The following is a 12959-nucleotide window of genomic DNA, read 5'->3' as shown; positions in this document are numbered from 1 at the left end:
GACAAAGACAATACCCTTAGAGGTAGTAGTAGCGAATGATGATTGTAGGATCTTTGCCTTGGAAGGTTGAATACTCCAACCCAATACGGTCACAGTTAGACTTTTGAATACTTAGCATCTCTTCCAATTTTTGAGTTGCTAATTTTTGTTGACTCTCTTCAAAACTTTTCAACTCCTTATCTAGCGCATCCTTTTGAGTCCTTAATCTAGAGATCTCAATTTCAAAAATTTTTACCACCTTCAAAAGATTATTCTTTTCATTCTCCACTATAGTGAGTTTGTTGTATAACTTATTGTTAAGCTTTTTCAGCTAAAACATTCTTCACATAAATCATTATACGCCTCTTGTATGCTTAACTCATGGTCAGTATCAACAAGAACTATATCCAAGTTATTATCATCAAATTCACTTCTAGATTTTTTTTTTAGTAAAATATCAAAAAAATCACCAACAACAGTTGTAAAAACAGTAAAGAGACCTTCATCATTAGATGATGAATTAGAAATTTCAGATTCTAAAATATCACTAAAGTGTGACATTTAGTACTTTACCATTATTTTTCTTAAAGTTTGGGCATTCCACTCTTATATGACCATATCTTGAGCATTCATAATACTTTACTTTATAATTTTTTTCATATTTTTCTTTATTCTATTTTTCAAAATCATTTTTCTTTGCAGGAAATTCCTTATCTCATTTTTTCTTTCCACCAACTTTCTTATTAAACAAAATGTTAACGACATGTTTCGTAAGCTTTTGGGTCTAGCCCTCAGCGACTCGGGTCTTTAATCGAATCTTGTGAGTACAAGATAACTCCTGGGCCTAGTGGCCAGGGCAGTAGCCGAGTGGAGCTTCCAATGCCTAAGTCAACGAGAGACAAAGAGAAAAAACCATGGATTCCTATTGATAGAGTTAAGAGAGCAAAAGAAGAGCCAAAAAAGAGAGGTCCTATTTCGATGCCTAAGGGTTTCTTTTATATCTACATTCAGGGTCAGAGACCCATGACCTGCAAGTGAGCGGAAGAGTGTCTTTTGGCAGACCTCATTTAATGCAGCATGATTATCTAGTAAAACAATTAATGCGGCATGGCTTCCAAGTGACCCCTAAGTGCGTAGTCTTATCGAGGTGGAGTGTTCCCTTTTCCCCTGCCTGAAAGATTTCTTGTTCTTCTCAAACCATGATCCATCCTGACCCGGTAACTGTGTCCGTCTTGTATGGGTTGAGGACTTTTGAGTGGGCCATCGAGCACAGGTCCTGGAGCAAGGGTGATATGAACCCGCGGGAATGGAATCCCTTAAACCTACAGTCAATTTGAAAACTCACTCAAGAAAGTCAAGATCAAGTCAATGGAAAAACCTAAACCCGTTAAGGAACTCTTTTCAAGAACCTAAATTATATGAAAATCTAGACCCGTTGAAAAACCTATCTCAAGAACCCATTACAAAAAATGAACATTACAAAGGTTGTGATTTACCTTTGATAAGTTCAAAAGTTCATTAAAGAACAAGAGAAGATAGATTCAACTTACATTGCACCAATCATTGCATAACTTTACTAATCTTCTTAACTCTTGACTTTGTAATTGGCCCGTTTGGAACTTACAAAAGATCTTTAAAACTCGGTCCACCTTGATGCCCATCAGAGGGGTTCAGCCTCTCCGACTTGTAATAGTCTGGGGGAAGCGTTTCCACTACCTGGATTGAGCCTATGTTCTTGGGCCTAAGGCCTCGAGAAAAATCCCCTCAACAAAGCTTTTTCTGAATTTCCTTGCAATGGGATTTATATCCTCATTGTTTAGATTTTTTTCATTAGAAAAATCATCTTGGTCCTCTTTTACAATGTTTAAAACAATGGACTTACATTTTCTTATTTAAAAAAATGATGACTCATATGTTTGCAAGGAGCCAACCAGTTCTTCCACTTTAATAGCATCCAAATCCTTGATTTCCTCGATGGCTGTAACTTTTGGACAAAATCTTTTAGGCAAGGACCTTAAAATCTTTCTCACAACCCTTGAATCCTCCACCTTTTCACTAAAATTAAACCTGAAATTCACAAGATCATTAAGTTTAGTATAAAACTCATTAAAACTCTCATCTTCTAGTATTTTAATCTAAGGTTAACATTTACAATTTTGAATTTTTTACTATTTTTGTGCCTTCATGTGTAACCTCCAAAATATTCCAAACTTATTTAGCAATCTCACACATGAAGATTCTTTTAAATTTTTTGGGAGATACATTCATGAAAATAGCATTAAATCTTTTACTATTCCAGTTATAGTTGTTGATTTCATCTCTAGTCCAAGCATCAAGAGTTGTCTTGGGCCTAGTCCATTCTCGTTCAACTGCATACAACATACGTTCATCCAAAGACTTGAGGAAAACCCTCATATGAACCTTCCAATAAACATAATTTTCTTCATCGAAATGTGGTGGGACATATAACAACAATGACGACATAATCTATAAGGGTACGGATCACACTCGGATGAGTGAACAACGCTTTAATGCCAATTGAAATTACCCAATTGTCCCTATAGCGTAACACAAAGATATACTAATTCACTCAACAAATTGGTTAGTCGTCAATCATACAATTATTTAATAATAAAACAATAACATAAAGTAAAGAAATTGCATAACATCAAGATTGGTAACAAAGGGAAACCCTTTAAAAGACTCTTTAAATGTAAAATCCTACGGGGTAGCAAAACTTAAAAAGGTCAATTTTATTATTTGAAAATCAAGTTATAAGTAAGTTTCCAATTACAAAATCTTTACTAATTGACTCTCTTACTTGACTCAACTAACGACCTATCTGTCTCTACCGTAGTAGCAGTCAGAATCTTTGACGATCTTCAAATATTGACTTCTCCATTGGAACTCCAGTGGCTGAAACACAACCACGCTATCGCGGATCATCGATCACTTTTTGAGAGAAACAATATGAAAATCTTTCAAGGAATTTTCTCACCAAAATATGTAATGGAAAATGCTCTAAAACATATACAGAACTGAATCTTTACAGATCCTAACCAATAGGATTCCTTAAATAAATAATCTAAAAGAAGTTTTAGTTTCGGTAGGAATCTGTTGACGAAGTGAATATGTCGCGAAGAATTCTCCTAACAGGATGCTAACACTTTGCGATAAGTCCTGTCTGCTGTAATAGATTCTAATTCAACCTCTTCTTTGGATAAGTGTATATTTTTTTAGACACATGACTTATCTAAAACAATCTCTAATACTTATAGTTAAACTTAATATTATTATAAATAAAGTCAAATAATTTATATTCATCCAAAATACAAATTTAATGATAGGATAGACTCTATCATCTTAGTCACCTAATACTATTCAAACTCATCAACTTAAAACTCGTTTGGTTATGCAGTACAGATAAGATGAGATAAGATGTTTTGTTAAAAGTTGAATAAACTATTGTTATAATATAATTTTTTAATATTGGTTTTATTTTAAAATTTGAAAAAATTAAAATTGAATTGTTTATTATATTTTGTGTGTGACTTTTAAAAAATTTTAATGATTAGATAAGATGAAATGAGTAGAGTAGGCAAACTCTTCGATCTACAAGTCAGATAACCAAGAAGCACCCGAAGAAAGAATAACGAAGAAAAACAATCAGCGAAAGCGGGAGGGAAGGTACCAAGTAACTTAACTAAGTAATGAATGATGATAGTGTTTGTCATTGTGGTTTGGCAGGCTGGCTGAGGAAAACGTTAAAACTATGCAAAATTGTTCATCATTACCATAGAAATTATTAAGATGGTATTGTTAAGAAAAGAGTGTGAGAGAGACAGAGAGATCAGTGAAGTATTAGTGGCATTGGGTGAGTACTGGAGACTAGTGGAATGGCAAGTTTGGCTTCAAAGACAAGGAAAATCAATTCCTACAAGAAGACCAAAAGTGCCTTTTTTTTCTCTCTTTCCTGCGGCTGACCTCTCATTTTCTTATAGCCACTGTCATCTTCCTAGATTGCCAATCAAGCAAGTGCTATGTGGTTCTTTACGACGATTCGAAGAAGAAGCATTTTCTTCTCTTTTTTGTGATAGCTTTGAGTGCTAATTCATTGATAATAGCCTGTAGAGAGAGAGAGAGAGAGAGAGTTCTGCAGAAAGCTAGTCACCAATGGCGGGTATCTGTTTGCTGATCTTTCTGGCTTTGTTCTCTTCAAGAATTCTGGTCATTTCCTCACTTACAGATTCTCATGATGGTAAATATCAGAACGGTTTTCATTGATATATCTGGTTTCATTCTTCATACATGTACTCTACATACAGTAGTTGCTGATTTATATATATTCTTCATTCATATATGGTTTTTTCTTCTCTGGATATATATATATATATATATATATATATATATATATATATTCAATTTGATCCCACGTCTTTGATCTGTAGTAGTATGCCTTATGGGTGTGTATATTTCAACAGTGGTTGTCATCTGTGTTGGTGATCATATTCTGTCATGTCAATAGTGTGGATATTGTAATACGCATATATTTATTTAATATTTTTATTCATTTAATTAGAATTTCAAGACTGGTTAGTGATTAAACATTTGATTGGTGCAGCCGCTGCACTCCAATCCCTGAAGGACATGTGGAAAAATACACCACCAAGCTGGGGACATTCAGAAGATCCTTGTGGAGCACCCTGGGATGGAGTAATTTGCAACGATACTAGGGTTACTGCATTGTAAGTATCCTTCTTTTCAAAGCAGTAATTAGTGGATTTATTTTTGTCTCCACTTTTTGGGTAATTCCTTATACATTATCCTTATTTTAAAGCCGTACACGGGCACTCTGTAATTGCAAATATCATTTATAGTTGGTGTTGCTTTCAAACTTTTTCAGAGGATTATCCACAATGGGGCTAGAAGGGAAACTTAGTGGTGACATTGGGGAACTCACTGAATTGAGATCCTTGTGAGTATTCTTTTTCTTTTACTTTAGTATGAATTCCATTATGTTATTTCAGTATGAATTTATCCAGTTTTATTGATTGAATTGATTTAATCAGAATGTATAGGAATAGGAATAGGTAACTGCATCTATTCATAGTTCTAGTTATTTTGCAAAAGTTGGCATCCCACCTCTAAAAAACATTTAAATACCCCCCACCCCCAAACACCCCAATAGTTTCATAAATGGGTAATGCATAGAGTCTTATGGTGTGCAAGTTCCCACGCACTCCATTTAAAAAAAAGTGAGGTCCATAATTAAAAACATGACATTTTCATGTAGGTTCCAGATTTACCAATTTTTTTTAAAAAGAAATGCGCGAAATTTGCACATGCTACTATTGTAAATATTATTTCTTTTCAAATATCCACAAAAACTCCTCCCTCATCTTTAAAAATGATCTAAATATATCTTTCCCTACAAGGAAAATTAGAAATAATCCGTATCCCTAAAAAAGCTAAAAGAAAATCATACTTTATCGGAAACCTGAAAAATATATGTATGGATTCTAGTAAAATAGAAGATTTAATGTCATTTGTTATCTAAATCTAGAATTGAGTTTTGGGGAAGAAAAAAAGCAGAGTTTTAATATTGAAACTTCTGCATGACCTTCCTCCATCTTCTGTTGTCCCTTCAAACCATTTTCTTCCCTTCTCTTCATTGTCCTCCCCTCAATCACAATTTATCAAATGAGTTTTCAGTTACAGAGGAAAAGTTATTATCTGTAAGCCATGATATTTTGCTACCATAGATGCCTTGAATATCTTGGGTCCTTCAAAAACACAATGTTCCATATATTTTCATCTTGAATTGGATTTAAAATGTATATCTTTTCATTCTTGTATAAAGTAAATATAACTATCACCAAACATATTCTGTTTTCCTGATCATTTGAGGAGACAAATGCAATCTTAAGCAGCATGTTCTGGTCTGTTCAATGAAGTACTGACATTATTCATTTCCAGGGACCTGTCATTTAACCGAGGGCTGACAGGTTCTATCTCTCCACGCCTAGGGGATCTGCAAAAGCTTAATATCTTGTAAGATCCAATAAGCAAGCTAATTTTCCTATCTTCCATTCAAGAAACTCTGTATCTATGCTACAATTAAATAACTCAGACAAGCATACATGTTTTTGTTTGTCATCTTTCAGAATCCTAGCAGGCTGCAGCTTCAGTGGTGATATTCCAGATGAATTGGGAAATCTTGCAGAGCTCTCCTTCCTGTAAGATCTTCCAATGTTATAAGATAACTACATGAAAGAGTACTCTGGTATTTCATGTCTGATATATTCTATTCTGCTCACTTTCAGGGCTCTCAATTCAAACAACTTAACTGGTAAAATACCCCCGTCTTTGGGTAAACTCTCCAAACTCTACTGGCTGGACCTCGCGAATAACCAGTTGATAGGATCCCTCCCCATATCAACCTCCTCTACCCCAGGCTTGGACCTTCTTCTGAAGGCTAAACATTTGTGGGTATTTGCTCTTTTTTATTTGTTTACTTTCATGCGGCCAAAATATTAGATGAGTTTATGGTTTTTTAATATGCTTTTTAAGGCAATACAATGTTGCCCAACAATTGTTTGATTTCTATGAACTTGCAGCCATTTCAACAAGAACCAGCTTTCAGGTTCCATTCCGGCCAAACTTTTCAGCTCTGAGATGGTACTGATACACATGTAAGTTGATAACACCCATCAGTTATTTTTATGTTTTTCAATTTTCTAGTTCTAATGCTTGTGGTTCTTCAAAAAAATAAAAAATGAAACACAGATTATTTGATGGAAATCAACTTTCTGGAAGTATCCCATCAACCTTAGGGCTTGTACAGACTGTTGAGGTTCTGTGAGTAAAAACCACCTTAATTTAATCTCTATTTCATTTTTAACTACACCCATTTTTCATATACATGTCTTCTCTCTGACATTTGGAGTAAAATTTGTTCATATTTGCAATAGTCGACTCGACAGAAATGGTCTTACAGGAGAGGTCCCGTCTAATCTTGGCAACCTTACAAGCATCAATGAATTGTGGGTATTTGTTTCTTTACTATATGTAGTCAGTTCTTTTATTACAATCTTCTTGGTGGGTACTTAGATTTCTCCTTCCTGCTGCTGTGTGTTTGTTAGGAATTTAGCCCATAATAATCTGGTAGGCGCTTTACCAGATTTAACTCAATTGACGGACCTCAATTATGTGTAAGTTGATGGCATGGAATTTCCATCGAAAGTTTAATTTTCTAATTAACATGTTCTTTCCATATACTAAGGAATCCTGTTCTGTTGCTTATTGTAACCAGGGACCTTAGTAACAACTCGTTTGACCCATCAGAAGCTCCAGTTTGGTTCTCAACCTTGCCATCACTCACCACTCTGTAAGTCTTTGGTATTTAACAAAGGAAAATTCTCCCAACTTTTCTCCATAGAAAAAAAAAAAAAAAATCATGCCAATGAGAGATCTAGTTCTTTGAATTATAGCATGACCTTATGTGATTGATGTGCAGGATTATGGAATATGGGTCACTTGAAGGGGCTGTGCCACAAAAACTCTTCAGCTTTCCGCAGATACAACAAGTGTAAGTTCTGATCAGAATAAGAGTCCATTAGACCATGACGATATATGTAGAAACTTTAAGTTTGACAATTCAATTTTTTCTTTTAATGTTCAGGAAATTGAAAAACAATGCATTTAATGACACATTGAACATGGGTGAAAACATTGGCCCACAACTTCAGCTTGTTGATTTGCAAAACAACGATATTTCCTCAATAACACTGACTTCTGGCTACACAAAAATTTTAATGTGAGAGAGCTCATGGCCTTTGATCTTCAGTTTTGATAGTGTATTTTCTCAAAATCGGCATTCTTATTTGTCTATTCTATTTACTTCAGATTAATAGGAAACCCAGTGTGTACTGCTGATCTATCAAATACAAACTTCTGCCAGCTTCAGCAACAACCTACAAAGCCTTATTCTACCAGCCTGGCTAATTGTGGAAGTACATTATGTCCTCCAGATCAAAAGCTCAGCCCTCAGAGTTGTGAATGTGCCTATCCATATGCAGGAACATTATATTTTAGAGGACCCAAATTCAGGGAATTGTCCAATGTGAATATATTTCATTCATTGGAAATGAGCTTGTGGGTAAAACTAGGCCTGACTCCTGGTTCAGTCTCTCTTCAAAACCCATTTTTCAATACTGATGACTATCTTCAAGTGCAGCTAGCACTCTTTCCAGCAATTGGAAAATATTTTAATAGGTCAGAAGTTCTGAGAATTGGGTTCGACTTGAGTAATCAAACATACAAGCCACCTCCAGAGTTTGGGCCCTATTATTTTATTGCATCTCCTTATGCTTTCCCAGGTTCAAATGACATCTATTCTCTCTCTCTCATTGAGAAAATTTTTTTTCACATTGTATGGGATTCTGGTACTAAAATGGGCAACTGACAATGAAAATGTTTTTCAGCCACACATGGGGCAACTTCTATTAGCTCTCCTGTAATAGTTGGGATTGCAATTGGTTGTGCCATTTTGGTTTTGGGCCTTGTTGGAGTAGGGATATATGCTGTTCGGCAAAAGAAACGTGCAGAAAGAGCCATTGGATTAAGTAGACCATTTGGTAATTAATATAGAAACTAATTTGTTGTGTTTGATTTTGTAATCCAAGATTCAGGCATCTGTATGTAGGTAAGATGAAACATTATGTATTTGTTGTCCATATCGCTAATTTACTCTATGTTTCCAGCTTCCTGGGCACCAAGTGGTAATGATAGTGGGGGTGCACCGCAGTTAAAGGGAGCAAGATGGTTTTCTTATGATGAACTCAAAAAGTGCACCAATAATTTCACTGAAAGCAATGAGATAGGTTCTGGAGGGTATGGCAAGGTACATGTCTCACTATTCAATCAATTATTGTGAAAATTTGCTTCCAAGCACTGTTTTATGACATTTTAATGTTCTTTTAGGTTTATAGAGGGATGCTTTCTGATGGGCTAGTTGTGGCTATCAAAAGAGCTCAGCAAGGATCAATGCAGGGTGGACTTGAGTTCAAGACTGAAATTGAGTTGCTTTCACGAGTTCATCACAAGAATCTTGTTGGCCTTGTGGGTTTTTGTTTTGAACAAGGAGAACAGATGTTGGTCTATGAATTTTTGCCTAATGGAACGCTTAGGGAGAGCTTGTCAGGTACATTCATTTTATTTTAGTTAATCAAAAAGGCAAGCACCCACATCAGCTATTCTTGCTTAGTAGTTTATCAAAACTTTTTTTTGTAAAATAAATTAATCATTTTTCTTGGCAATATTTCAAGTTTTATGAATAATCTACACCAAATCCACAATGAAAATACTTGTTAGCACCTATTTACAAAGTCTAACTGGAAATTGTGTTGAAATATAAACTGTAGGGAAATCTGGCATTTATCTCGATTGGAAGAGAAGACTCCGCATTGCTCTTGGCTCAGCCAGAGGGCTAGCTTACCTACATGAGCTTGCTAATCCTCCTATAATCCACAGAGATGTTAAGTCCTCCAATATTCTGTTGGATGAAAATTTGACAGCAAAGGTTGCAGATTTTGGCTTGTCCAAGCTGGTATCGGACGGTTCAAAAGGGCATGTTTCAACTCAAGTGAAAGGCACACTGGTAAGTAATCTATAGAATCTCTTAGCCTATTAAGGTTTTCAATCGGACAAGCTGTAGTGAACAGTTTATTTTTTCCTGCATTTAATGCAGAGGAGCGAAAATAATCTTTTCTCTATTGTCTTGATACTCTAGGTTTCCTGCTACTTCCTTAAATTCATGTTGATCCTCAAGTTCCTCAACAACGCATCCTGCTAAAAATAATCTGATTTAATGTGGCCCATCATCATAATTACAGCAAATGAGTTCAAACTAATTTAGAACTACCCTCATACCCACCCAATATGCAGGAAGTAGTTAAACGTAGTGAATAAAAAATATTATATGTAATTAAGTGAGCATACCTTGAGTCATTTCATGATACATAAAACCTTTAATAGAATCTCAAACCTTTAATAAAACATTCAAAATTTGGTTGAACACTCTCTCTCCTCTCTCTCCTTATACTTGTATGTCAGTGATGCGAAGCTTTAGAAGCTTTGCTTGAATGAAAAAGCGGCTGAGATTTTTAAGCTCTTTAGTTTCATCTAAATTCAATAATTTTTATGATAACCCACTAGTTACAAAACTAAAAGGTCATGATTTTAAAAAAGCAGAAGTTTTGTATTAGATATTGTTGCAGCAGTTTGATGCTATGAATTCCATCCAAATCATGGGAGAGAAATGAGAGGTGTTAACCTGTATTAACAGGACCAAAGCTCATTAAAGGTTAAATCTTTTCAAAACTCAGAGAATGGAACATATTTGAAAGCCAAAAGAAATATATGCAGAGTTGCTGATGCACATACATATCTACAAACAAACACGCATGCATGTATTATAATTTATTCACATGCTAAAGGAATGCCTGAACTTTTGATCTTCATTCTTCTTTCTTTTTCATTTTTCCTTCCGCTCAGAAAATTGTTTGTTTGAAAACTCTTTACAAAATCATCTCATAAATTGAAAGTTAATTTCTCCATGTTCAGTTACTAGTAGTGTTGTGATCAACCAAAGCAAGTACCTTACGAATTGGGATTCTTCGGCATAATAATTGTGCTGATAGATTGATTACTGGAGGGAGGGTACCTTAGAATGTCTCAACAATATTTGCAATTCATTTTTAATGTTTATTTGTTACTTTTTTCTTGTTCATGTATGTGAAAATCAGACATACATTGGATCCTTCCCATCCTAATACAGAAAGTAAAAGTGCTCGAATGATTTATTTTCACTGGAGTTCTCGCTTGAATTCTTTTTTTTTTTCTTTCTAAAATGTCTTCTACTGGCAGGGTTATTTGGATCCTGAGTACTACATGACTCAACAGTTAACCGAGAAAAGCGATGTGTACAGTTTTGGAGTGGTTATGCTTGAACTGGTAACAGCCAAGCAACCAATTGAGAAGGGAAAGTACGTCGTCCGTGAGGTGCTGACGGCTATGAATAAGAACGATGATGAGTACTATGGCTTGAGGAGCATGATTGATTCATCCATTAGAAACATAACAAATCTTATAGGGTTTGGGAGGTTTCTTGAGTTGGCCATGCAATGTGTTGAAGATTCAGCTGCAGACCGTCCAACAATGAGTGAAGTGGTAAAGGCACTTGAAACTATTTTACAGAATGATGGGATGGCCACAAACTCAACTTCTGCATCCTCTTCTGCAACTGATTTTGTTGCATCAAAAGGTGCTTCTAAGCATCCTTACAAGGACTCTTTACCAAAAAAGGATGTTACTGACAGTGATGCCTTTGATTACAGTGGTGGATACACCCTCTCTGCTAAAGTCGAACCCAAGTAACATATACTCTCTATGATCTACATTTGCTTAATTTTTTGCTGTTTGATTTTTGGCTTTTTAGGGAAAATTAATGTTTTGTATAAAGAAAACTGTTACTTGTTCCAATGGTTGATGTGTCTAGAATGTAGAAAAATTTGGCAAGACAAAACTTACTACTTGAGAATGCCATGTTTGGCTCTAGAGAAACGAGAAGGAAAGGGTAGTTAACATTCAAAATACAACTTCATTGCGATTAATATGATTTCAATATATAGTTGGTGTGGAAAGATATTCATTAGTACAGTTGATTGTAGACTAGCTTTCAGCAGCAGTATGTTATTCTATGGAGCTGAGTTCCAAAACATGAAAAAAAATAAAAAAAAAATAAAAAAAAAAATAAAAAGATGGTGGATATTTGAATTTTTAATTCATGGTAATTGGTATGATAAAATAAGGGTGATAAATATTTGAATTTGTATGAAAATTTGACAGCAATGATTGCAGATTTCTTAGGGAAGTCTACCAGGTGGGTTTCTTTATTTTTCTATCATTGCCTTCCAATTCTGCGGTAGGAATTTTGCAACATTAACACTTATCATTGGAAACTCGAATATTTAATACATTAGTATTTACCATAGTAGGTTTGAAAGTGTTAAAATATGAATTTGGGAAAATTCATACAAAGAATAGAGCTTTAAGAAAAAACCCGAGACCCGACCCGACCCAACCCGTTTGGTTGGTTTCGTTCCTACGAACCGAAACCAGTTTTCAATCGGTTCGGTCTCGGTTTTCATGTTTTAAAAACCAATTTACCTAATAACGTATGCTAAGAAATCTAGACGATCGTGATTCCTAAATTTGTAACAATAATTGTTGATGCTTTGAAATCGCTTTTAATCCCCAAATTGTGAAGTGTTAAATGGTGATGTTCTGAAATCACTTTGATTGAATTTGAAAGCAAAAGTTGGGATTTACTGAAATGGATCCCATAGACAAGCTCAAAAGATGCATAGGATCCTAAAACTAATCCAGATAAATACTCCCTTACAAGGGAATGTAAGCACAAGCAGTGACTCCCTTTATACAATCTCTTTTTAAAAACACAACTCGGGGGTTTTTTTGGGGGAAAGTTCTACGGTCTCTTTTTTAGTAAGTACATAAAAATTGTGAGAAATCAAGCTTGGTACCAAAAGAGAAATAAAAAGAGAATGTCATGTCAATTAAAATTAGTATTTACATAAGAAATTTTAATTACATAATATGTAATGAGATGTGATAAAACTACCACGTAATCTTTATTCTAAGAGTACCTCGTCATCGGCACTCCAGAACTACTTAAATAACTTTCCCTGAAAACCAAGGGTACAATTTTGGAACTGAAATTGTTGTCCCTGTCCAAATGGCCCTGCTGAACTGTGTATCTTTTTTTTTTTTTTCTTTTTTTTTTTTTTATATATCGGTAAAAAATTTTATCCATCAAAAGGAAGCAAATGCCAAAGTGTACAGGACATATACAAGAGCAACGCCTCGGCGTGCCCCGTTGAACTGTATATCATTTTCTTTAT

The 12959-nt window shown here is 34.9% G+C and overlaps 1 protein-coding gene across 1 annotated transcript; it reads left to right on the top strand.

Annotated features, from left to right (window-relative positions):
* Positions 1-3731: 3731 nt before the first annotated feature.
* On the top strand, positions 3732-11683 carry LOC122299200 (leucine-rich repeat receptor protein kinase HPCA1-like). Its single transcript, XM_043109260.1, has 19 exons — positions 3732-4237; positions 4601-4724; positions 4883-4954; positions 5956-6030; positions 6144-6215; positions 6303-6464; positions 6597-6671; positions 6766-6837; positions 6951-7022; positions 7122-7190; positions 7292-7366; positions 7496-7567; positions 7661-7795; positions 7885-8357; positions 8463-8615; positions 8742-8881; positions 8962-9181; positions 9402-9637; positions 10906-11683. Exons 1-19 carry the CDS (start codon positions 4153-4155, stop codon positions 11413-11415), a joined length of 2892 nt encoding a protein of 963 aa, XP_042965194.1. The 5' UTR covers positions 3732-4152; the 3' UTR covers positions 11416-11683.
* Positions 11684-12959: the final 1276 nt, after the last annotated feature.

The sequence above is a fragment of the Carya illinoinensis genome, chromosome 16 (genome assembly GCF_018687715.1).
Source record: "Carya illinoinensis cultivar Pawnee chromosome 16, C.illinoinensisPawnee_v1, whole genome shotgun sequence".
Classification (NCBI taxonomy): Eukaryota; Viridiplantae; Streptophyta; class Magnoliopsida; order Fagales; family Juglandaceae; genus Carya; species Carya illinoinensis.
Note: the sequence above shows the minus strand (reverse complement) of the source record. Positions and strands in the feature narration are given on the sequence as shown.

Coding starts and splice junctions, on each gene's coding strand:
- LOC122299200 (XM_043109260.1), top strand. CDS start 4,153: ATGGCGGGTATCTGTTTGCTGATCTTTCTGGCTTTGTTCTCTTCAAGA. Junction 6,838..6,950: donor GTACAGACTGTTGAGGTTCT/GTGAGTAAAAAC, acceptor TATTTGCAATAG/TCGACTCGACAGAAATGGTC. Junction 8,358..8,462: donor ATCTCCTTATGCTTTCCCAG/GTTCAAATGACA, acceptor AATGTTTTTCAG/CCACACATGGGGCAACTTCT.